Raw genomic sequence first — 24,093 nt, 5'->3', positions numbered from 1 at the left:
TTAATCTCTGTTTTTAAAATCAAAAAACATTTTCAAAACAAGTAGATACAGCACAAATAGTTGGGTTCAGTTTATCTGGAATAACACATTGGTTTCTTATGTAATAAATTAAAAATATAATGTAAATTATGCTTGTCTGATTTGTAGTGGTAAAAAAAAAACCCATGATGTTCATGTTATTGCTCAAATAGAAAACGTAGAACTGACAAATGTCAGAAAACACACCTGGTCAATACCACGACCTTTGCACTGCAAAATGATGACCTCCAACAGCTTGGCCGCATGGCATTCTGGGTCTTCACCAGGGTCTCCTGTCAAAATCTGACCAAACACAAAGAGTTAACACAAACCCATTCTAGAACTTTTAGAAAAGTCACATTGTGTAATATTGTCATAACAATATTATTTTACTAACTTTATTATTGATATACATGTTGCCGTCAGAATACTATTTCTTTTCAAATTTTAATTAGAATATTATCTTCACAAACTACACTATTACTATCAATATGACTGTTTTTATAACTATTATGACTATGAACACTAAATATTATTTGCATATTCTAATTGTCATTACTGCTTATGCACATTACTGTTATTTCCATTGTTGTTCTATTGTTGTTTATATGTTCAACGTTTATTATATGTTTTGCCCACTTAAAAAGAAACTATAAGCTACATAATCGTACAGATAACCCTAAAACTTACCTTAATCCTAACTACCTCACCAATAAAAAAAAAATTACATTGTGTTAACTAGTGACATAAGGAGTTTAGAAATACACTCATTTTTTCAACACATCCCATAATTTCTAAAATATCCACTTCTGCCAAATGTATGATACGTCTGTTTATGATAAAGTACTGGAATTAATACATATACTATGAAAAATCTGAAAATATAAAGTGTAAGACCAATTCAATAAAAAAAGTAATCAAAAAAAAAAAAACTTTAAATACCATTTTTTTAAGAGTGCCATTAAAAACTTCAGATTCGCATGTTTCATTATTAGCAAAATAACTTTTACAGTCATTTTTTTAAAACAGTATTATTGTATTGTATTTATTTAATGCCATGTCAGCAACCAAGGCTTGTTTCATTGCGAGAACATTTAAATAATAAATTAACAATTAAGAACAACAAACAAATGAATAAACAAGTTAAATAGGATTTTTAGTATTAATACATGATATGAATTCTAAATTCTTTTCTGGTGTCACTTCGCTAAAAATGTCCTTAAGAGAGTTCATTTCATAAAAAAATAAATAAATAAATAATAATTAAAAAAAAAGTCTTTTGGAATCATTAAATGCAGGACAGTCCAGTAAAATGTGTTTTACAGTTAGGGGAGTTAGCAGAACAAACATTGAGTGGAGCCTTCATTTTTAAGTAAAATGTCGTGAGCTAATCTTGTATGTCTTATTTGAAACGGTCAAAATATTATCAACCATTTGGTAGAGCAAGCAGTTAAAGGGTTAATCCATTTAAGGTGCAAGTACTTGCATTACTGAGATTAATCTTTGTAAGATTCGTAAACCATTGGACAAAGCTAATATACAGGTGTAAAAGTCTAGAGCAGGGGTGCCTGAACTAGGGCCTGCGGGCCAATAGCCGCGTTTCCACTATCGCGCCTAAAGCGAGCGAGCCAGGGCGAGCCAAGGCCAGTGGGGTTTCCACTGTCACTTCCGGGGCCTAATCGGGCCAAAGCGGGGCTTTCTTGGGGCCAGCGGCCGGCCTTTTTCGGCCCACCGAATACCTTGGGCCAAGGAGGGCCAGCTGGGGCTTCGGGGCGAAGTGAAAGGAGAGGCGGGCAGTTTTCTGATCGCACATGAGTACATGCGCCATACAAATAAAGAAATAAGGGAAAGAAAACATTTAGCCTTATAGTCTGGGGTCTTTTTGCGTATAATAAAGTAGTTTTAATTTATAGTGACGTTCTTTGCTGCGTCCTCCTTTATGTTTAAATAACGCATAATAATCTTTACACCATATTAAAAACACATCAGACAGTAAAGGTTTTCGAGAGTTTTTGTCAAGTTTAAAATGTTTGTTTGTTTGTGCACGTTTAGATGCCTGTATGTGTGTGAGACCGGGCAAAAGCGCTCCTTCACAGCTCTAGCCGCGAGCGGCTTTTTTCTTTATTTATTTTGGAGATAATACACATATAAATACAACAGAAAGACATAAACTTAACAAAATACGTGCCCACTTTCGTAGACTTTAAACAATATATTGTCATATCTTGATAAAATAGCCTAAGGTATATCGAAATATAATTTAAAGAATTACAAATACCGGATATATAAAATCACATTAAATAAATTAACCAATATAAAATAAACAAAAGCTAACTATAACAATGTAGGTAGCCTATATACAATACATAAATCAAACCGTTTTAAAGCCACATATAGCCTAACTTTCATTTTGCAAAGACCTGTCTGAAAAAAAAAAAGATTTTCGATATTTTTTAAAAACAATAAACACCGGAGAAGGTTTGAAATATTTATATAAAGTAAATATTTATATAAGTAAATATTTATTAAGTATTTGGATACGATGATATTAATCAAATCGCGCAAACAGAGCATTATTTGGGTGAGTGAAAGCAGAATCTCCTATACCTTTTTTTCTGTCACTCAGTCCTGCGCAGCACTCGCTGCTTTAAACGCATATGGGGGAAAGTCCAAACACAAAATGTGTTCTATATCCTCAAACAACTGTTTATGTTTTTATATGACGTGGTTAAATTTATAAATGAAGCTTTAAATGAGGAGTTTTAGTGAATAGCTGCTGAGCGCAACAAATATGGCTATATTTTATTAGGCTTCTCGCTCTTGTGCTGAAAACTTAACACGACTTCTATCAACACGAGGATGTTAAAATATACATGCCATATCGAGTTATAAAGGAGAATTTCTGTGGCTTTATATTATGGATGTGTGCGCTCTCGGTGTTGGGTCCCTGCGTTAGTGGCGAGAGCACTCCATGCACAATGCAGTCGGTCGGCGAGTAAACAAATGTAATGAATGGAAATACACAGGTCTGTGCGTACAGACATATAATGTACTGCTGTACAGTAACGTGTCGTTTGTTTGTTTCGGTTGTCTTTATTTTAATGGTTTCGTTTCGTGATGATTCTATGGTGTGCTTTATCTGCCTCATTCCCGCTGAAGTGGGCGGGTTGTGTGACGTTTGATTCGGGGACGTTCTGTGGGCGGTGTTTGCGTGACGCGCTGTGAGCTTTAGCCCGACAGTGGAAACGCGACATGATTTCAGCCTCATTTCTCAACCTACCGGGCTGTTGGCCCGCCCCGGCCCGATTAAAGCCCTGGCTCGCACTGGCCCGATAGTGGAAATGCGGCTAATGTTGGCCTATAGTACCCTTTGAATTGGCCATCCAGAGAGAGAGAATGATGGGGATGATTTGTAGATGGTAATTTCAAACCAATTGTAGCCTTTTGTTTGTTTCCTTCATTGATAAAAGCTAACAAAAATAAAATGTTTTAATTAAATGGTTTAAATTTATCGGATTTAGCTGAAATGTACATTAGTCACCAGATGCATAGAGGACAAATCAAGGAAAGCAGACTCTGCTCGACTAGTGTATTCACTGTTGAACTCCACTGTGTTTTAAATGTGATTGTTTTTACTGCAAAAAGTTATTTAAATGCTACAATGCAATAGTTAATATGATTTAAAGTGATGCTTTCTATTTACTCTTAAATCTTCCGAAATAAATGATGAACTTACCCATGGCAGCTTTAATGTAATATAGCTTATAATATAGCTTATAGGTAAATTTACCTTCGCCCCATGACTCCCAATGATAAAAGGCTTTTGCCTCTTTGTACAAAACAGTTTGGGCACCCCTTTTCTACAGTGTTTTGAGCATGTCTAATTTCAACTAAATATATCCAGAGAAAGTCAAAATATTTGATCTGATTGCTTTGCTACTGACCTAAAAGCCATGAGATGTGTTAGAGAAAAGTGTTCATACTTTATTTTGGAGCATCTAAATCTGATATATATATCAGCAAGTAGGATGCAGACTGATGTAGAATGACTGTACCTTTTTGCACATATTGTAGATTATTTCAAGGTATTTGGTGTCAGACAGGAGCGTGTCTGTGTCAACTGTGATGTAATTATGGAGAAGTGGCATCATATCTAAAATAAAAAAAGAAGGAACATGAGGAAGTGTCACACTTAAATGCTTTATCTTGCAAAAGTAAACAAGCCCAACTTTGCATAAGTTTACATTGATTGCAAAATCTCCTGGTTTCGCATGTTCACTTATTGAACTTCCTTCTTAAATGATAAACACAAATGAACGCTAGCCTCAGCGTCACCTGTAAAATAGTCGAATCCGTCTTGTTGGAAGACATCATAGATTAGAGGAAGCAGCTGCCACATCTGAGGAGACACTTGCTGACATGTCAGACTGTGGGCCAGGGACAGGATCTCCTCGTAGAACTCTGAGAAAATGAACGCAAATCTATAAATGCACGAGCGCACGGTCACACAAAGCAGGTTTCTGCAGCGGTGTGTGAAACTCACCCAAGACGTGCTGCTGCAGGACTGTGCCGATTACCTGGAGACAGATGCCCTCTAACTGCTGCGTAATCTGAAACCAGCCAATCACACGTGTTAATGCATACCATATCTGCGCAGATATGTAGTAATTAACATTATTAGCATGTTAATTGTCATAAATTGCAATAAAATGACTATTTCTGCGTGTATTTGCATGTATATTAAATACTAAGTCCTTTTAAGGAAAGTCCTTTCACTTAGCACCATCTTAGCGACTTCTTTCAGGCTTGCAAGTGCAAGCTAATATTTCTTCGAATGGGGAGACGAATTCTTTAAAATTGTTTCCCAAGATCTCGATTAAATTTCATATTTGCATGCATCAGTAAATAGTGTTGTCACAATACCGCAATTTGATACCAATTTGTACAAAAATTTTAAATACTCAGTAAACACCCGAGAACTGCCAATGAATGAATCCACAACCCATTTGTCAACAAATCAGGTGAATCCACCATATCTGGATAGATCGCAAATGAGATGGTTTTTTTTAGGGGGCGTACACATACGTCTTTTTGTAGTTGTAATTTTCGCCATAAATAAAACTTCTATCAGAGCTGCATCAATGTTTTGTCAGTTTGTCATGCTGAGAAAATGGTTGATGGTCGCCTAGCAACATATGAAGCACCGTCCCCAAGGACCCCCCGGGTCCACGGTAAAATTGTTAAGTGTTAACAGGTCCGCGGTGATAAAAAGGTTGGTGAACAATGCCTTATAACAATAAATATTCAGCATAAAAAAAAAATGCTTTTATTCAAAATTAACTATTTTGTAGACAGTGCAACAGGGTGGTTACCAGGTTTACTGTAAACAATTTTCATTCTTTTCTTTTAAAGTTATTAGATATTATATATTAGCATTATATATATATATATATATATTTATTAAATTAACTTTGTTCCTAATCCTATTTTAACTAATTTTCCACTAATATCCACTATGCAGTACAGTATTGTTTGGCACAGCTTGCTTCAATTTTTTTTGGACTATTTAAAATAATTCGCAGCAAATCCAATGAAACTAGTAGTCATAATTCTCTCGGCCTGATCAACTATCGGATCAATCAGTCTGATCAACAACGTGTTTATGTCATTTCGGTACAGCTCGATAGTAACCTCCCGCAAAACGGTGTTGCAAAGCTATTAGGTAGGAAACAGCACAAAAGCTGCCAAAACAGTGCTATGCAGAGGAAAACTGACTACATTGGACAGTCGGAACACAATTTCCATAGATTATATATTATGGTAATTAAACATGTTAACATTATAACGACTAATTACAGTCATGGTAATGGTCCATCTCTTGCTTTTCCCCTAATTCAGCTGCAAAGTATCCAAATAATCAACAGTACTAATGCAAATGTATTAGTCTAACGTTCTACCATCCTCTTCCTAATTTCCATATGATTTACATTCTTTAAATAAATTATATTCATTCAACCTGCGTCATTTGCGCGTCAACCAACTCGAGTCATTCGCGCGTCAACCAACTCGAGTCATTCGCGCGTCAAACAACTCGAGTCATTCGCGCGTCAAACAACTCGAGTCATTCGCGCGTCAAACAACTCGAGTCATTCGCGCGTCAAACAACTCGAGTCATTCGCGCGTCAAACAACTCGAGTCATTCGCGCTACAAACAACTCGAGTCATTCGCGCTACAAACATCTCGAGTCATTCGCGCTACAAACAACTCGAGTCATTCGCGCTACAAACAACTCGAGTCATTCGCGCTACAAACAACTCGAGTCATTCGCGCGTCAACCAACTCGAGTCATTCACACGTCAAACAACTGAGTCATTCACGCGAGTCAAACAACTCGAGTCATTCACGCGTCAAACAACTCGAGTCATTTGCACGTCAAACAACGGAGTCATTTGCGCGAGTCAAACAACTCGAGTCATTCAGGCGTCAAACAAGGGTGTCATGGGCAGGGCTTCTATCTGCATTCAAGCATCAAACAATTCAGGTCATTCATGCTTTAAATTTGCTTCAATCGCACATCAAATTCGCTTCACAATAGATGCAGATTCACGTCATGGGCAGGGCTTATGTCTGCCCGGTGACTAGCTTTCTTGCTAAATGGCTAAGATAGATTCAATCTGATTAACAATGTGTTTACATCACATTTAGGTACATTATGGTACAGCTTGTTAGTAATTTCACCCAAAGGGGTTTTGCAAAGCTACTAGGAAAGGAACACAGTGGAAAAGCCACCAAAACGGTGCCATACCATGCAGAAAACCCGACTATATTGGACTGTTGGAACCCATTTTCCATAGATTATATGTTATAGTAATAAAACATTAATATTATAACAACTAATTAGTCATAAAAATCTAGCTTTTCCACTAATTCAGCTGCAACGTAACCAAATACTCAACAGTACTAATGCAAATGTACTAGTCTAACGATCTACCATCCTCTTCCTAATTTCCATATGATTTACCTTCTTTAAATAAATGACATTCATACATAATTAAACATGAATCCAACTGAAATTCATATCAAAGGATGAAACTGTATACTCTACAAAGTAGGCATTTGCTACATAAATATCAACGCAGATAGATTTCTGCGAGGCTATTTTAAATCAGTCTCTCTCTCTCTACAGAGTTTGTGGGCGGCAGGAAGTAATTGAGCAGGGCAAAAGAGGCCAGAGAGACCGGAGGAACTTCAGTGCTCCATGTTTCCATTTCCTCACCTCTTTATGGTCTTCAACTACACTCAGCAGTGTGTCGATAGTGTTGAGGATCCCCATGGCGGTCACTGCTTTATCATCTCCTCCTTCCTCATCTGGACCCGTCTGGATCACCTGGTTGAAGGTCATGGCCTGAGAAAGAGGAAGGAAATGTTTATTTCAAGCTGCTTCGATTTCAAGATGAGCGGTGAATCATAGAAGAGGCTCTTACCAAATGCTGGGTCATCTCTACAGCGATTGGCGTGACCTCCTCGCTGTACTCGCAGATCATCTTTTGGATGACGTTGGTAAGATCGTCGTTCTCGGTCTCACGCACAATTTGGAGGAGGGCCTGCATCACGGGCCGGATGTGGGGGGTGATGTAGTCTTTGGCTGAAGAGAAAAATCAAAGCACAGATTCAGCTAATGCAAGTTGAAGGAAAGAAATAGTTTTCCCCATCTTAATTTATTTTGGTCTTTGCAGATTTTTTATGCTATTTCAAAACAGAATTTTGAAAAAAATAATATTTGCATATTTATGCAGAATGGTTTACAATTAATTTACAATTCATCCACTAAAACAGTGGTTTCTAGAGTGGGGGTCGGGGCCCCTGGAAAGTTGTGGGACAATGACAGGGGGTTGCTTGGTGTTTTCCAAAAGTCAAATAAACTTCATTAAACTATTAGAATCACCATATTTTAATCTATAACCACCAAAAGATAAAACACAGTAATCAATAGTTACTTAAAAATAACAACATGCAAATAAATAGCCATGAGCTTTTCACTTTTTTCCATAGGGTTGTGTGTTAGATAAGATTGTACATTAGATTAACACAGACTTTGTAGCACCAGATTTAACTTTGACACCTTTAAGGTACTTAAATAAATTCAAAATAAATACAGGCCACAACTAAAAATTGAAGATGATCTCTGACTAGTGGTCTCCAAAATTAAACCAAGAATACCCATGTGCTGAAAGCATGTGTCCACCAGTATTATAGTTAAGGTTAATATTAAACAAATTAATAAATGTTAATATAATTTACAGTCTATGACTGTCAGACTGCTGAACTTGCTGAAAAGTTTGGGACCCCTGCACTATAATACAAAAAACATTACTCTACAAAACGTATTGTACACATTTAAACATTTCCATATTCAATAATATTACTGAAAATATAAAAACGGAATAAATACATATTTACACACATTTACACGAGTATACCTATTACGTGATAGGCTCAAAAATGGATGCCGATGGCTACAACTCTCCAATATTTTTCAAAATATCTTGTATAAAAACACCTTCAAATCCACAATCACGTGGACTGGGAGAAAATGTCCTTACAGTGACGGTTTAACTTGTTTACCTGCATTTTTGTTTGAAAGAATGTGACATCTAGTGAGTAATGCCATTAATTAAATGTCTGCATGTGAGGCTCTATGATTACAGATCTTAAAAGAATGTAATACTATTATTAAAAGAAGAATTCACCCAAAACTGAAAAGTTACTTGTTGAAGGCTGATTTATACTGCTGCATAGAGTAATTGGCGTGTCCCACTAAGTCTGCCTTGCGAGTAGTCATGCATTTAAACTTCTGCGTGCTGTTGGTGTGGCAGTAGGTTTTTATGTTCCTCTGTGTCTTCGTGGGTGTTTTTTTTTTTTTTTGAACACTAAAAGTAGCTAAAACTCAGCGGGAAATCGGTGGACGTGCAACAACTTCAATCATAAGGTAAACACAAAACAAAAGTTTCCATCTGGAGCTCCCTCACAGGACTCGACACTTGTAAACAATTGCTCCATCAGGGTCACGGCTTTCAACATCTCCCCACACCTGTCACCGCTACAAAGCCAAGCAATCACGGAGCTCACGCTTCAAATCATTACGACGAGTTGTTGCATTATTTAAGTTCACATCAGCGTCAGCAACAGCGAGGGCTATGTGACTGTGCGAATGTTGCGCCAGACTACACACATGTGCTTGATGCAGAAATATAAATAAGCCTTTACTCAATCTCAGGTGGTTAGAAACTTTTTTTGAATCTTTTTCACACAAACACTACATTTTTTAAAGATCTTTACAAAACTGTAGCCACTGCCGTTTATATTAAAGAGAAATAAATGCTATGGATGTTTATGGCTACCCGTTTCCAATATTCTTTAAAATATCTTAATTTGTGATCAACAAAAGAAACTCAATGTTTTGGAACAAGTGGAGGGCGAGTAAATGTTGAAATTTCCATATTTGGGTGAACTAACCTTTCAATGAACCTACAGAAAAGAGCCACAAGCAACAAAAATCAAGCAAAATCAAATTGATCTCAGGACAAACCTCTAGATCAGAGGTGCCTAAACTCATTCCAGGAGGGCCGGCGTCCTGCATATTTTAGTTCCAAAGCCAATTAATCACAGCTGAACCAGCTAATCAACCTCTTTCTAGGTAGACAAAAACTTCCAGGCAGATGAGTTAAAGAAAGTTGGAGCTAAACTATGCAGGACTGAGTTTGGCCCTTCAGGACTGAGTTTGGACACCCCTTTGTTGAATTAGATGAAATATCTGTGTATTTTTACTTGTTTTGCATTTACAAAACCAGCCAAGTTCAATACTTAACTCTAATTTTGCCCGAAACTATATATTTGGAAAAATAGAAATAAAACAGACGTGAGCTAAATAATCAAATTTTAGTTTGTTCTAAAATATTAAGCTTTTAATTTGCTGCGATACTTTCAAATGACACTTTTTATATTATTATATATTACTTATATATTATCATAATAATAGATATAATAATTATTATTATAATAAAAATATAACAATATATATATTAATAATCAAATAAACTAAAATATGTTATTCTCCATTAAATTTTCCTGTACTTTTGATTTAGGCCCCATTTTTTTTATCATTTTGCAAAAAATAAATAAAAAATCTTAGCCAATAACAACTAATCTTTATTAGATTTTTCAGCTATACTGATTATTCAGAGTGATTTTTCCATATTCTTTAACTTAAACCACTGCATAGTAAATGAAGTTTTATCACTGGCTTCCATTTTTTAGCCCCATTTCTTCAAGACCACAGAAAGAGAGGTAAACCTCTACCTTTCTCCTGATTGCTGACGAGGACCTGGAGGGCGATGGCAGCCTCCACTTTAACCGGAAGCTCGTTGTCATTGATCAGACAATTGCGGGTGAGCTCGAGGGCCACCTGCAGGTTCTGGTCATTCTTGAACTTAACCTCACAGAAGTAATGAAGTACCCAGCAGGCCTAAACAAAGACAGAATCACCATAAGCGTTTGCACCACTCCACCTGTTCCTTAAAATAAGAACTACTCTTTAATGTGGTAACAGTCATAGACTCTCACCCTCGCTCTCATGTAGCCCAGCTCACTGCGGAACAGAGGGAAGACATGATTCTGCAACATGAACTCCATCTGGTCTTTGTAGATCTTCCTCTGAAAATGCAGGGGAAACAATTAACAATAATGCAAAAGCAAAGAGCAATGGTTATTCTAGGCTAAATTGTAGAATGTAAATGATTTTGAAGCGTTTTTAAGGGCTGTTTTAAGTTGTTATTAAGTTATCAACGGTGGCCAAGAGAGCTCAATCCAACTGCAAATTAAAAAAAAAAGAGAGAAATAAAAAGACACTAACAAACTGAGAAAAATATTAGCAATTTGACAACAGACATGCACGTAAACTTTCATGCCTCATGGGATCCTAAAAAGTTCTAAACCCGGCTGCTTCCTGTTTAGAGTCAGCGGTTTTGTCAGAGATCACTTTTTTGGTTATTTTCAAGCCAGTAGTGGTGACTTTAAACAGGAGGCAGTTTGGTCTGTCTTTTTTGACACATTTTCGTTGTGGTCTGTGCAGTGTGTTTCTATATTTGCATGTGTTGTGAGAATCTGCATAGGCATCTGCTGTCAAATAAATGAAGACGCTTCCACCTAGTTAATGATTTTACACAGCATTTGCATTTGATTTTTTAAAGCAGGGGTCACCAATCTCGGTCCAGGAGGGCCGATGTCCCTGCAGGGTTTAACTCTAACTTGCCTTAACACAACTGCTTGGGTGTTTCAAGTATAACTAGTAAGACCTTGATTAGCTTGTTCAGGTGTGTTTGATTAGAGTTAGAGCTAAAATCTGCTGAACACCGGACCTCCAGGAACAAGTTTGGTGACCACTGACTTAAAGGAACACACTTTAATTTTTTTTTTTTTTTTTTTTTTTTAAATAAGCTCATTTACCACCTCCCCTTGAGTTAAAGTTGAGAACTACTATTTTTGTATCCCTTCAGTCAATCTGAAAGAATGGCAAGTGCATTCTTTAAACTTAGCAGAGCATAAATCATTGAATTGGATTGGACCATTAGCATCTTGACCAATTGTCAAAAGAAATTTAGTTTGGAACTTTTTTTTTTATTTACATTGTGTATGAAGCCAGACCAAAAATGAAATGTTGCTATTTTCTAGGCCTATATGGCTAGGTACTATACTATCATTATTGTGTAATAATCAAGCAATGTTGCTGCCATACAATAGCTGCAGCAGGCAAAATGATATCTAAAAATAATCCCTAGCTATGTAGCAGCACTGCGTAATATCATTGCACTTGCTGCAGCCATAATATGGCAGCAAAGTTAATCGATTACGCTAGACAGTATAGTTCCTTGCCATATCGGCCTAGAATAATGTGCATTTTTTTGTTTTTACATTTGAGCTTTCTGTCACCGTACAATTAAAAATCAAAACCACTAAATTTGATTACTGAAATAGTCGTCAAGATTGCCAGTTTGTCATGTAAATGAATGCCAACAGTTTTGAAATGGATAATTATATTAGATCCAAGCATTAGGTCAAAGCAATGAGCCACAAAGCAGTATATCTGCTACTGTCAATTACTGTTAAAACAATTACAGAAACAAAAACAGGAGAAAATTTACCTACGCTTCTTGATTTTTGTATCTTTTACTAAGATTATCAATATCTATATCAAATTTTGTATTATTATATTACATTTCTGCCCCCTCTCTCTTGCCCCCTTACTGTTAACTTTTCTATAGACCATTTCAATGTGGCGATATCACTGGTCCATAAACATTTCCTGCTTGTTACCAAACTATTTCTTTAAATGTAACAAGGGGAAATTAAATAATATCTTAAAGTTAAAACAGCTGCCATAATATTATTTAGCCAATAGGTCGAACTTTTTGGACTCTTGGAAGCTATGAAAATTCAAAACGCAATACTGGAAATACATAATGACCATTGTTACTGTTTACATCCCTCAAAATGGTCTATAATTTTATTTCTGAATTTTTGCGATATTGAGGTGAGTAAATTTTCACTGCTCTCTAAACTTTGTGTCATAATAATATTTATTAGAAAGGTTAGATAGGTTAATATGGAAACAACATACATATATAAATATATTGGAGGGGAGTTGTCGGTGATGGGCAAGTACAAATTTAGACCACAGGCAAGAATATTAATTAAAAAAAAAAAAAGAATTTAAAAAAAACAAAGTTTAGTCGTGAACTTGTCTAACAAAATCACCTTGAGTAGAATCTCAGCTAGTGAGCCGATCATATGAAGAGCTCCGTCTTTTTTCCTGGGATCAGTCGCGGGATCTGTGAGGATCTGATAACAGAAGCCCATTGACTTCTGCAGGACCTGTTACACAAGAAAAACATAAGTCAAAACACAAATCCACATCATTTGTCATGTGCAGGTTTTGTTGGAGACTATGGAGGCTGGTCAGTGGTGGATGGTCATTTAGACAACACTAGGCCAGTACTATGATCTCCGGTGGCTCTGTGGCCGTGAGTGCGGTGTGAGAACCGTCCCACAGCCTGTAAGACACAGACCAGAGACGGCACTAAACGCAGACAGACACTACGCACACCATTCACCCACAGCCAACTGATAAACACTTTAAAAAGCAAAGGCTAGGAAGCTGGTAATATTTCTGTTTTGTTGCTTCCTAAATATTAGTATAAAATTTACAAAATAATAAATCACAGTTTATGTCTAATGTTACAAGAGTAGAGATGCACAAATGTCATTTTGGCATCAACATCGCATTGCGTTCATCCACAATAGTCACATTACAGGATCTGCAATATTTAACTAGTTTAATAGTTCACCAGGAGCCGCAGTTTTTGAATATTTTACCATAATGGAGCAAAAGTTTATAATTTGCATATGTTTTAAGGCCTGTGACTATGTGAACATGGAATTGGAACTTTAATTAAAATATTTATTTGTATTATTTATAAAATGAAGACTACACTATGCTATTTTACATTTGATAATTCAATTTATGTACCTGAATTTTCACCAAATAGGAGCTATTTTATATCGGGTACAATTCTAGTCATAGCGCAATATATATTACAGAAAAACAACGTCACAATGTCAGATTTTCCCATTATCGTGCAGGCCTAGTGTAGAGCGAGTTATAGAAAAATAGCATAAACCTAACTTCCATCAACGTCCAATCAAATAAACAAAGATTAAATGAACTGACCCCACAATTCTGCGGTTGCATAATACTGGATCTCAGTAGATTATGTATTTTTAATGATGCTAAAACAGTTTCATAATTAATTATATCATGTACTAATACTTGTATGAGCACATAGGCTATCAAAAAGTTTCAACTTGACGGTTGGTCAGTTTTAAATGATTCAAGTTGTAAGATTAACAACTACAATCAAGCAATTCTTAGTAAATCTGAAAGAATGGCAACATTTGTTTGTTGTTTTGCTTATTAAATGGCATGCCAGCTTCTGTGGATATTATTATAGTATAAGAAAGGGCTCTCAAAGTTAGGACTCCAAATTGAATATCGACCCACTTACATTTCATATTTCAAACACACTATGATTATATGCAAGGAAAAAAAAAATTATTTACTTTATAAACTTATACTTTGATAAGAGGAGGGATAAACTTGTAATCTTGTTTGTATTTTAAATGTCTTGCAGCGGTCCGAAACAAAACCGCAGCAATAGTTCTTCTATGAGACGCTGTTGTCATGGCATCCAGTCAGCAAATGACTTTGGCGGTAATCGCAAGACACTTTAACGCTGGTGGCATTTGAATGGTAAAAAAATTAAATAAATAAATAAATAAAAGGTCAAATTTAAGTTGACAAAAAAAATTATCAAAGATGACTGAACAGAGGTATGCACTTTTTTTCAATCCGGAACAAAACTGTACTGTTTGATTTGTAATGAGCTAGAGTTGTAAATTGTGAAATTGTCAAACTCGTATGCCTTTTTTTAGACTGATTTTTTTAACTTATGGAATAAACAAAGTGCCATTTTGTAAATTAGACTGCTCTGTGTTTTGCACCATGTTACGTGTGACCTTTGGTTGTGTTTTGTTCAGAAAAGCTGCTGAGACGAAGTGTCACTTGGCTTTTGTTTATAAAAAAATGTTGACACTTCAAGTGTCAATTTCTGTTTTGCCACCTTTAAAGTTGTTAATGTGTTTTTAAATGCAAAAGGCCCTTCAATCAAACATTTAAAAGATGTTATATATGCATGTTTAGTTGAAGCATGTTTCTGTTATAACCAATTTTTCAGTCCATTTCCAGACATTGATGAAAATTCAGATCTGGAGACTGTGACTTAAAGCATGTGGGGTCTAAGACAACGTTCGTTCGTTAGATTGTTTGTTCGGCAATGCTCGTTCGACAACGTTCATCCGTACGATAACGTTCTTTCGATCAACAACATTCATTCGATCAACAAAGTTCATTCGACAACCTTTATTCAGTAAAAAAACCTTTGATCGACAACCTTTGTTCATTTAACAACCTTCTTTCAATCGATTGCCAAATGTTCGTTCATTTGATAACATCTGTTTAATCGATCAACAACGTTCATACGAGTTCATTCAATCGCTAGACAACATTCATTCGATCATTCTATCCATCTATCTTTTTAACACTTTTTGAAATTAGTGATATACACACAAATATTTGTTTTTATCCATTATAGAAAGTGTTATATAAGAATCTTAAATAATAATGAGTTGTCAACAATGAGCATGCTGCTGCAAAAGCCTATGTACAAAAATAATGCGTGTTTAAGTAAACAATGCGTAAACTTAAAAACTTGGTGCCGCATCCCCAAAGACGTGTTGTTTTACTGCAGTTAAGATGCGTCTGTGCCAAAAAAAAAATTAATAAAAACGCAGTTATATCTGTAAATGCATTGTTTCATTTTGGATTAAGGTTTGTGGGGAACAAGAGACCTAATTGAAAAATTGATTGAAAACTAGACCGACACTGTTTCAATTAACTAGAACTTCTATGTTAAGCTGCTTTGACACAATCTACATTGTGTAGGCACCAGGCCCGGATTGGCTAATCGGGAGAACCGGGAGAATTCCCGGTGGGGCGCGAGGGCCGGTGTCCCTAGCTGCTTGCACTCTCAGCAGTTGCACTTATTTCATTTGATTGTTTATTTGACCATAGCCTCACTCTTTTTATTCATTATTTTGCCGCAGCTCGGCTCTTTTTATTTATTTTCTCGCAGCCATGTGAGCAAAATGCAGCCTGCAGGTTAATGATGATCATCATTAACCTGCGGGCTGCACCCCATTCCACCCCAAACAGCGGCACCTTAGTGAATATTAATTATTATAAATCAATACTACACCTCAATGAAAATCAGATGATTCACTAAATTAATAAATCTGACATCTGAAAAAATCTGAAAATAAAAATAGTAGACATCAATAGCAGCTGATAACAGAGCAATGCTTAACAGCGCCATCGTGGTCTAGTGGTTTGCACAATACGTTAAGATGCTGCCAATCCCAGTTCGAACCTCACCAGAGTATAATATATTTGTTTTATTTTCAGTGTTAAGACATAAAATACTGTTTGGGTTACTTATGTAGGGGTACATTTTTTTTTTGTGCGAGACAACCGTTACAAAGGACTGGATATCTATAAAGAATTAATGTTCTCATATTTATGAAAAACATTTGAAGTTCTAAAGCAGCTGTGTCCTTAAAGACATGTTAGTGTCATTTGTAACTGAATTGGAAATGACGTTATTTTAATATAGTCAGTCGTCGACTGAGGTAGGCCGGTCTAAGGCTTGAAACTACAGAGCCAAAAAGGAGTCCCACTCCGGCCCTGGTAGGCACTATAGAGATAAAGATAAATTGTACACGCTCCAGCATGTTTGTCTTTGTAAAACAGATGAAGCACTCTATCAATTATTATCAGTAAATCATCAACTCACTAAATCAATTTTCAAAACAATCATTCACTGCAGCCCACGTAAAAACTAGAAATCAGATTACAAAGGAAGCGCTTGTAGCTCTTCGAGCTGACAGACAAGCTCTCTTTCCACCTGTCGTCAGAAGCATCCAACAGTTCTGTTGAAGGAGCAGCAGGGTGCTGACTGGATACATAAGGACTGGCAGCAAGACATGCGCAAAACTCAGCCAAACATAGTCATATCACAGGCCTCATCGTGCCAGATGGTGCCTCTAAACCAAACACCCACCTCCTTCCTTTTGTTGCAAGCGGTGAAGAGAAGCGTCTGAGCTGCAGTGGCGGGGGAGATGAAGTCCTCAAAAACATCTAAGAGGGATGTAGAGAGAGAGAGCGCGAAAGAATGAGCAGATCTATTTTCTGGACTTCTACGCAGAACGAAACTTATGGTGATTCACGTACCAAATTTCATGCGGATGTACTCGTAAGGGTCTTCCTGCCAGAGCTCTTCATCACTGTCTGTGTAGCACATGAGCGGGAAAACCACGTCCTGAACGATTCCCTGAGACCAGATACAGTAAAGTTAATAACAAAAACTAAATGAGAGTGATATTATACAAATAAATAGTGTTTTAGTGACAAAATTACCTGCAATTACAACCAGCCATTTAAAAATCATCTAATATTGATGTGGATGTTTGCTGAAGCTCAACACGAAAGTCACGCTTAACCATTTATTTTTTCTTCAGCTAAGTCCCTTATTTATCAGGTGTCACCACAACGGAATGAACCGCCAACTTTTTAAGCATGTGTGTTACACAGCCTATGCCACAACCCAGTACTGGGAAATACCCATACACCAAGTCATGTTTATATTTAATAGCAACTTGTATAGCAGATTACTTCAGAGGCAGCAGCTTTAAAGTCTCAATGAGGCAGAAGTTACTAAGACTTTTGTTTCAGTTTGTACTTCCAACTGAAATGGAATATTGAGTAGGGGGCGGGGCTTTCTCTTTGCACATCGTTCCCTCATTTTAAACCAACAGTAATAGGGACGTGGTTAAAAATATTGTGGCTAAGGCTGTCAAACTCATTCCAACAATTGCGCAACTGACACAAGCAAAATAAACATTTAATTTTTGATTGCACAAAGACCTGAAAGCCCATGCACAATGGGATGATTTTCTTCTAATGTTTAACATGTCGTAAACAGTAACAGTAATAGCAGTGTTGCCATTACTAATGGTGATACTTTATTCAGAAACGAGTAACCAAATGAGTTACTGACAATAAAATGCACATTGCTGTAATTGAGATCACCAAAGCTCTAACAATCGCACAACAACCTTACTATAAAGTAGATAAGTGTGCAATGTTTAATATTTATTTTTATAGTCATTTGACAAAGACGAGGTTTTTTTTTATTTTTTTTAAGTCACTCAGTTACTTTTTCTGGTAATCAGTTACTTTTATATTAAAATAACTTATCTACTGTTTGTGAGAAGTAACTAGAACCAATTACTCTTAAAAGGAACGTGCCCAACATTAGTCGTGAATAATCAAAGGGGCACCAATATGGGCGTGCAGCCCAGTGGTCATTACACCAGACGTAAAATTGCACTTAAATTAAAAATACCTCAAACTTTGTTTTTGGTCACGTCTCTGGAGCTGCTGAATTTACAGTAAATTTAAGATCTGTAAATTATGTTTTTTAATAACTGTAATAACTTTGTTATTTATACTTCAGCACATGCATCTCCAAGAAAGTCCTTACTTTGTTTAACATTCATTTACACTTAATATTTATGTTAATTACAGTAATTTTTCAAAATTGACCGTTTTAAACAGTCATGTTCAAAGAATTGGTAACACTCACATGTCATTTCTGCAATATTGATATAATGTGCCCTATTTGTACAAGTTCTGTTATGTACTTTCCAGGCCTTGAGTCTTTATGTATGAAATTCAAGTACTTTCAAGAAATGTGGGAACCCTGCGATAACACCATAAACCAATTTAACTTTAAATCTAATTCAAGCACTTTCAAAAACCTATGTTTGCATTTACGTAGTTGAAATCATACGTCTAAAATTCAAGTATTTTCAAGAAGTGTGGAGATAAACTGGAAAAAACAATATATACTATCTGCCAAACGTTCTCCTAGAGGGCCGGTGTCCTGCAAATTTTACTTCCAACCCTAATTAAACACACCTAAACCAGCAAATCAAGCTCTTTCTAGGTAAAGCTGCGTTCAACAATAGAGTTTGATAATACGAAATTCTGTCGTGCGTCGCTGTGAAAAGAGGCGGGAATAAACAAGATTATTAGGCATTAAAAAAGCGAGCGATTGCTCCATGTTTAAAATTTCTGTCCAGAGCGGTCATGTTTTGATCCTCGGTTGGTCTCGAGCAGTAAAGTGAGGCGATTTCGCAGGTCAGAGTTCACCAAGCTTGAACTTTGCACTTTAGCGACCTGCGAAACTTAATGCATGACCCTGCGTTTCTGGTCTGACGCATTCACGTGCGTATGAATGGAAGTCTATGGGAGGAAAAGCCCAGTGTGACCGCAGCTTTATAGTTCTCAAACTCAATTCCTAGAGAGCCGCAGCTCAGCATAGTTTTGCTCCAATGCTAATCAAACACAGCTGATCCAACACCTTGATTAGTTGGACTAATACTGTGTTTGAGGGCGAGGCAGTGGCACAGTGGGTAGCACGTTCGCCTCACAGCAAAAAGGTCGTTTTCAGTTGGCGTTGCTGTGTGGAGTTTGCAGGTTCTCCCTGCCTTCGCGTGGGTTTCCTCCGGGTGCTCCGGTTTCCAAAGACATGTGGTACAGGTGAATTGGGTTGGCTAAATTGTCCGTAGTGTATGAGAGTGTGTGTGTGAATGTGTGTGTGGATGTTTCCCAGAGATGGGTTGCGGCTGGAAGGGCATCCGCTGCGTAAAAACTTGCTGGATAAGTTGGCGGTTCATTCCGCTGTGGCGACCCCGGATTAATAAAAGGACTAAGCCGACAAGAAAATGAATGAATGAATTCTGTGTTTGATTAGCGTTGAAGCAAGTGTGCAAAGCTGCAGCTCTCCAGGAATTGAGCTTGAGATCTATGTTCTAGGTATACTAGAGACTTCCAGGCAAATGTGTTGAAGGAAGTTGGAGCTAAACTACGCAGGACACCAGCACTCAAGCACCATGTTTGGACACCGCTGATCTCAACCATGTACATACTTGGATGTGTGGCTTTAGGTTCTTCCAGGTGACGGCATGTGCGATTCCCTGGTTGATGTAGTTCAGTGTCTGCTGCAAGACTCTAGGAGCCACGTATTGCTTTTCCTTATACTGGTACAACACTTTCAACAGTACCTACAAGAACCAAACAGAGCCAAAAGGTCATGATTATCTCATCACGCTTCATCCTATCAACCCACTGAACAATCTATTGACGTCTTGTGTTTACCTGCTGCGCAGCCACGGCATAACCCTTAAGGAAAAGCTCTGCAAACTCTGTGTACTCTTTGGTTGTGTTGCCAGGGCTGCCATACCTTAGGGGCGAAAAAAAACATTCATGAAAACCCAGTAATGGTTTCAAAAACACAAGACCTTGGGCTTAAAATAACTAAACGAGTCTTTCCAACTGCTCGGCGTGGGCTGGAATTCAAATGGACCATGAGTCATCTGCGCGAGCTCTATCTCTTAGCATTCCTGGGAGGAAATTATGCCGGTACTGTACCTCTCAAAGAGCCGTGCGAGGATGTGAAGGGCCCACTTCTTGCACTTCCACCAGGGCAGCTCGGGCCTCTCATCTTCATCTACCTGAAGGGTTTCCTGCAAAGCCACACAAAAGCACTTTAGATGAGCACATTTCCATCAAATGAGATCGGGAAAAATGTGAATTTGAGCAAACTTAATGGTAGTATGCAAGGACACCAGAATATAATACTGAACTAAGCCTGCAGCTAATGATTGTGTTGATTACAGATTAGTTGTGCGATCATTTTATCGAATAATCGGATAAAAAACGACATCACTTTATTTTTGCAATTTGCTTATTATAACTATATAAAACCGTAAATGAGGGTATTACTTTTGTAAAAAAAAATATAACTAAAAGTACAAAAGCACAGTGTTCACTGATTTAAATTGACATTTTAAAGCTTAAATAAGAAAAACTTTTAATATCCAAAATATAAATAAATCAAAATAAGTGTTGTACTAGGCCTGGGTGATGCAATCGGTATCAGTATTTATTGACCAAACACTATTGGCAATATCGAGAAAAAAAAAAAAAAGTTGGTTATGAAGCGCATGGGAAGCAACCAACTAAGTAAGCTTAGGATGTAAGATTATCATTTCCAATGGAGCCACACAACTTGCACATTGTGTATATGGGAGCCACCCGCACATGTTGTGCAAGCAGCAAACACATGACGTGCACATTTTTCAGGTACACCTAGTGGAAAACATCTGAATATTTCCGAATGCATGACTCGTGGTGCGCTCGTGGCAAGTAGAACCAACCAATCTGCTTTACACTTTGTATGGAACACATACATTTCAGTAATATTGGAAGACTAATTACCTCAGACAAACACAGCGTATCCAAACACTCCAGCGCTTTTTACTGTTCTCCATTAACTAGTTACGAGAGACGCCAGGGGAGTGCAAGTGCAAAAGAAAATTGAAGATGGTGAAGGAAACCAGGAGCTCATGTTTTTCACATGTGACTTTTGGGTTGCGTCATTGCTACTTCAGGTCAGAACAACAACACGTGCGAAATTAAGTGCCGTCTAGCAGCAGTGAGGAAATTGTGAATAAAAAAAAAGGATGTAGGGTGTCGCCAGAGTGGCTTTTTTGTTTCTTTTCTTGTGCATCCCAGCCCTAGCTACCCATCTGAAAGAGTTTTTAGCATAGGGGTTAAGTAGTCATCCAACTTTACAATTTGTAAAGTTGCAATGTGTATTTTAACAATAATAGTTGGTTCCTTTACTTGAAAGCTCAGATTTTATTATTATAACTAGGGTTGTTGATAGAGTTTGAGGTTTATGGTTTCATTATTATTCACACCAAGTTTGCTTTGATAGTTCAGCGTTTACACTTCACCACTGCACACAATAGGGGTGTCAAAATAGTTTTTTTCGTGTGCACTGCAATGCAAATGCGGACAATTCGGTTCGGTAATAATCATAACCTGTTATTATGTACTGACGTCATTTATCTCCTATGCGCTATGTTGTGAGTGAGGTGAGCGCCGGTATTTACAACACTCAGCAGCAAACTCAGGGCCGCCCCGTGGCATAGGCAGTATAGGCAAATGCTAAGGGCGCTGTACATCCAGGGGGGCACCAGAAATGAGCGCGGCTAAGTTGGTTTCGTTTTCGATATTCCAGAGACATTCAGTTATAGCGGCAATATATCAAAAGCCTCTTACTCTAAAAAGATCTAAAGTGTGTTTCCTACAAAAAGACAAAGCTGGTTATGTTTCACAGCTGTCTTTTTCTTTTTCGCTCAACATTACGACCACTGCTCCCTTAAAGCCCTTGCAATATGCGTTTAGCCAGGAGATCGTGCGGAGCGGAGCTCTCAGTAAGGGACCGTCGGAAAAGTGCTTCTTTTTTTGCTCCGCTCAGCACGAGCTCTCCCAGCTAAACGCATATTGAGAGGGCTTAAGTGTGTGAGTGTGTGGGTTTGTTTGTTTGGTGCTGTCTATATTTGTGTATGTTTGTGAATGAGAGACAGTGTGGTACTGTGTGTCTGTGTGTTTATACAGACAGCTTGTAATAGCCTCCACCCCCAAATATAACACTGTGTATGGAAAGCATCGTCAATGCACCGTGATATCGAATTGAACCGAATCAATGGCATGGTAATTGTAACCGAACCACGAGACCAGAATAGGTTCACACCTCTAGCACACAATATATAACATTTTATCTATCAAGTTTCAGAGTCTCTTGAACACTTACATTATTTTATTATAAAGAGATCAGATATTTTGTTTAAATACTTTTGACTATTAAAACTATTTGTCTTCATAATGTTGGCAAATTAAAAGTGGTTAAAAGCCTAAAATTCGTAAACGTATTGCTAAAAAAAATCAATAATTATTGATATCGAATGATAAGAAAGATGATAATGTGATACTTTTTTTGCAATATCATCCAGCCCTGTTGTACTATCACATTGACTCCGATTATGAAATCAGGACATAAACGCGATGACACAGATATTCATCAGCAAAATTTGTTGAAGCATAACTAATAAATAAACAAAAAATATACATTTTTGAAACTAAGGCAGAAGAACAGAACGTGCACTAGGGTTGTACGATGTCGACCAATTTGGCATTGTACGATGTCTAATGTAAAACAACGCAACGGACGATGGCATCATCATCATAGGCATCTGTGCATCAACTATCTGTGCATCTGTGTAACCATAAATAAATGTTACACACAAATTACCACCTGTCAATCACTTTTTCTGCGCGACTCTGGCATAAATAGGCAGAGTGATGTGATGTTATAATGGCGTTGACAACCTTGGTTGGTAAAAAAGGTGTACAACCAACAGGAACCAACCAACAGTATCTGAGGTTTTCACTAAAATTATAAAGCACAAGCGTGAAAGCGAAAGATTGAAGCAGTGTACTACTGATGCTGTGATTCGTTACCCGATAGATTTAAATGACCGAAGAGTCGTTGAAAAGACAAGATGAATTAAATATCACCTTTAATATCTATAGTGAGACACGATCCAGCGATACATCCTTGATAAACTGTCCGACATGCACTGCTCAAAGCATGCGCTGAACTGGAGTTAAAGCTTAGACGAGTGCATGACAGTGTGTGTTGTCACATGATGTGCGTTTTCAGCAAGTGGTTCTCGTATAGTGTGGAAGGAGGGCCGTTCAGAAAGACGAAACGCCAGTGTGGATGTGGATCGTTTTAAAATGCCTCAGCATCGTGACGTGTATCGTCAATCTGCGATGGAATCGACTATCAACTAAACCCTAGCGTGCACAGCTCTCTTCATCAATGTAACATTATTAGCCTTTGCTTAAAACCACAACATTAAAAAAAAAAACTATACAAACAAACCATGAGCAATCTGTACCGTCGCTCCCCTAATAGTATGTCATTGGGTTTTAGGTAGAATGCACTAGGTTTTGTTGGAGACTATGGAGGCTGGTCAGTGGTGGTTGGTCATTTAGACAACACTAGGCCAGTACTATGATCTCCGGTGGCTCTGTGGCCGTGAGTGCGGTGTGAGAACCGTCCCACAGCCTGTAAGACACAGACCAGAGACGGCACTAAACGCAGACGGATACCACGCACACCATTCACCCACAGCCAATGGACTGATATTAAAATCTAGCGTTCTTTTGTTGTAAACACGCATGAATAGACGAACATGATGCTATATGATAATGAAAAGCACAATCTTACTTGAGGAACGTCTCGGTCCACAACTGTCTTCAGAATCTCCATCCACTCCGTCAGATTCTGCCTATTAATAAGCTCCAGTGGGAGGTTGTACTGTTGAAAGATCAATCAATAAATGCAAAACAGACACAAACAACC

At 37.5% G+C, this 24,093-nt stretch overlaps 1 protein-coding gene, 1 long non-coding RNA gene and 2 other non-coding genes across 6 annotated transcripts in view; 1 reads left to right on the top strand and 3 right to left on the bottom strand.

Moving 5' to 3' along the window:
• The window catches only part of ipo7 (importin 7), a 53,053-nt gene that overhangs the window by 9,415 nt on the left and 19,545 nt on the right, over window positions 1-24,093 (bottom strand). The window contains exons 6-22 of one of the 3 annotated variants that reach the window (XR_015494560.1): window positions 23,959-24,048; window positions 20,244-20,338; window positions 19,971-20,055; window positions 19,742-19,876; window positions 16,980-17,079; window positions 16,810-16,886; window positions 12,833-12,949; window positions 10,643-10,732; window positions 10,379-10,544; window positions 7,504-7,664; window positions 7,296-7,424; window positions 4,562-4,628; window positions 4,354-4,479; window positions 3,846-4,171; window positions 3,364-3,791; window positions 952-1,598; window positions 226-893 (exon numbers count right to left, since the gene is read on the bottom strand). Coding sequence is in view for 1 of the 3 variants with exons in the window: in NM_200905.3 (NP_957199.2) it covers window positions 226-321; window positions 4,074-4,171; window positions 4,354-4,479; window positions 4,562-4,628; window positions 7,296-7,424; window positions 7,504-7,664; window positions 10,379-10,544; window positions 10,643-10,732; window positions 12,833-12,949; window positions 16,810-16,886; window positions 16,980-17,079; window positions 19,742-19,876; window positions 19,971-20,055; window positions 20,244-20,338; window positions 23,959-24,048 (1,632 nt within the window). In the remaining 2 variants the exon portion in view is untranslated. Of the gene's footprint in view, window positions 1-225; window positions 894-951; window positions 1,599-3,363; window positions 3,792-3,845; window positions 4,172-4,353; window positions 4,480-4,561; window positions 4,629-7,295; window positions 7,425-7,503; window positions 7,665-10,378; window positions 10,545-10,642; window positions 10,733-12,832; window positions 12,950-16,809; window positions 16,887-16,979; window positions 17,080-19,741; window positions 19,877-19,970; window positions 20,056-20,243; window positions 20,339-23,958; window positions 24,049-24,093 lie in introns of those variants that run through there. The other 2 variants (XR_015494561.1, NM_200905.3) reach the window with 2 other exon arrangements.
• On the bottom strand, window positions 13,009-13,189 carry LOC137496270 (small nucleolar RNA SNORA23). The gene has a single exon (XR_015496698.1). It is a non-coding gene; the product is annotated as a small nucleolar RNA SNORA23 (small nucleolar RNA).
• On the top strand, window positions 20,332-24,050 carry LOC147836206 (uncharacterized). The gene is made up of 2 exons (XR_015496499.1): window positions 20,332-22,061; window positions 22,174-24,050. It is a non-coding gene; the product is annotated as an uncharacterized LOC147836206 (long non-coding RNA).
• On the bottom strand, window positions 23,677-23,857 carry LOC137496271 (small nucleolar RNA SNORA23). The gene has a single exon (XR_015496699.1). It is a non-coding gene; the product is annotated as a small nucleolar RNA SNORA23 (small nucleolar RNA).

This window comes from Danio rerio, chromosome 7 (genome assembly GCF_052040795.2).
Source record: "Danio rerio strain M-AB ecotype USA chromosome 7, GRCz13ab, whole genome shotgun sequence".
Taxonomy (NCBI): Eukaryota; Metazoa; Chordata; class Actinopteri; order Cypriniformes; family Danionidae; genus Danio; species Danio rerio.
This window is presented reverse-complemented; position numbering and strand designations above follow the sequence as displayed.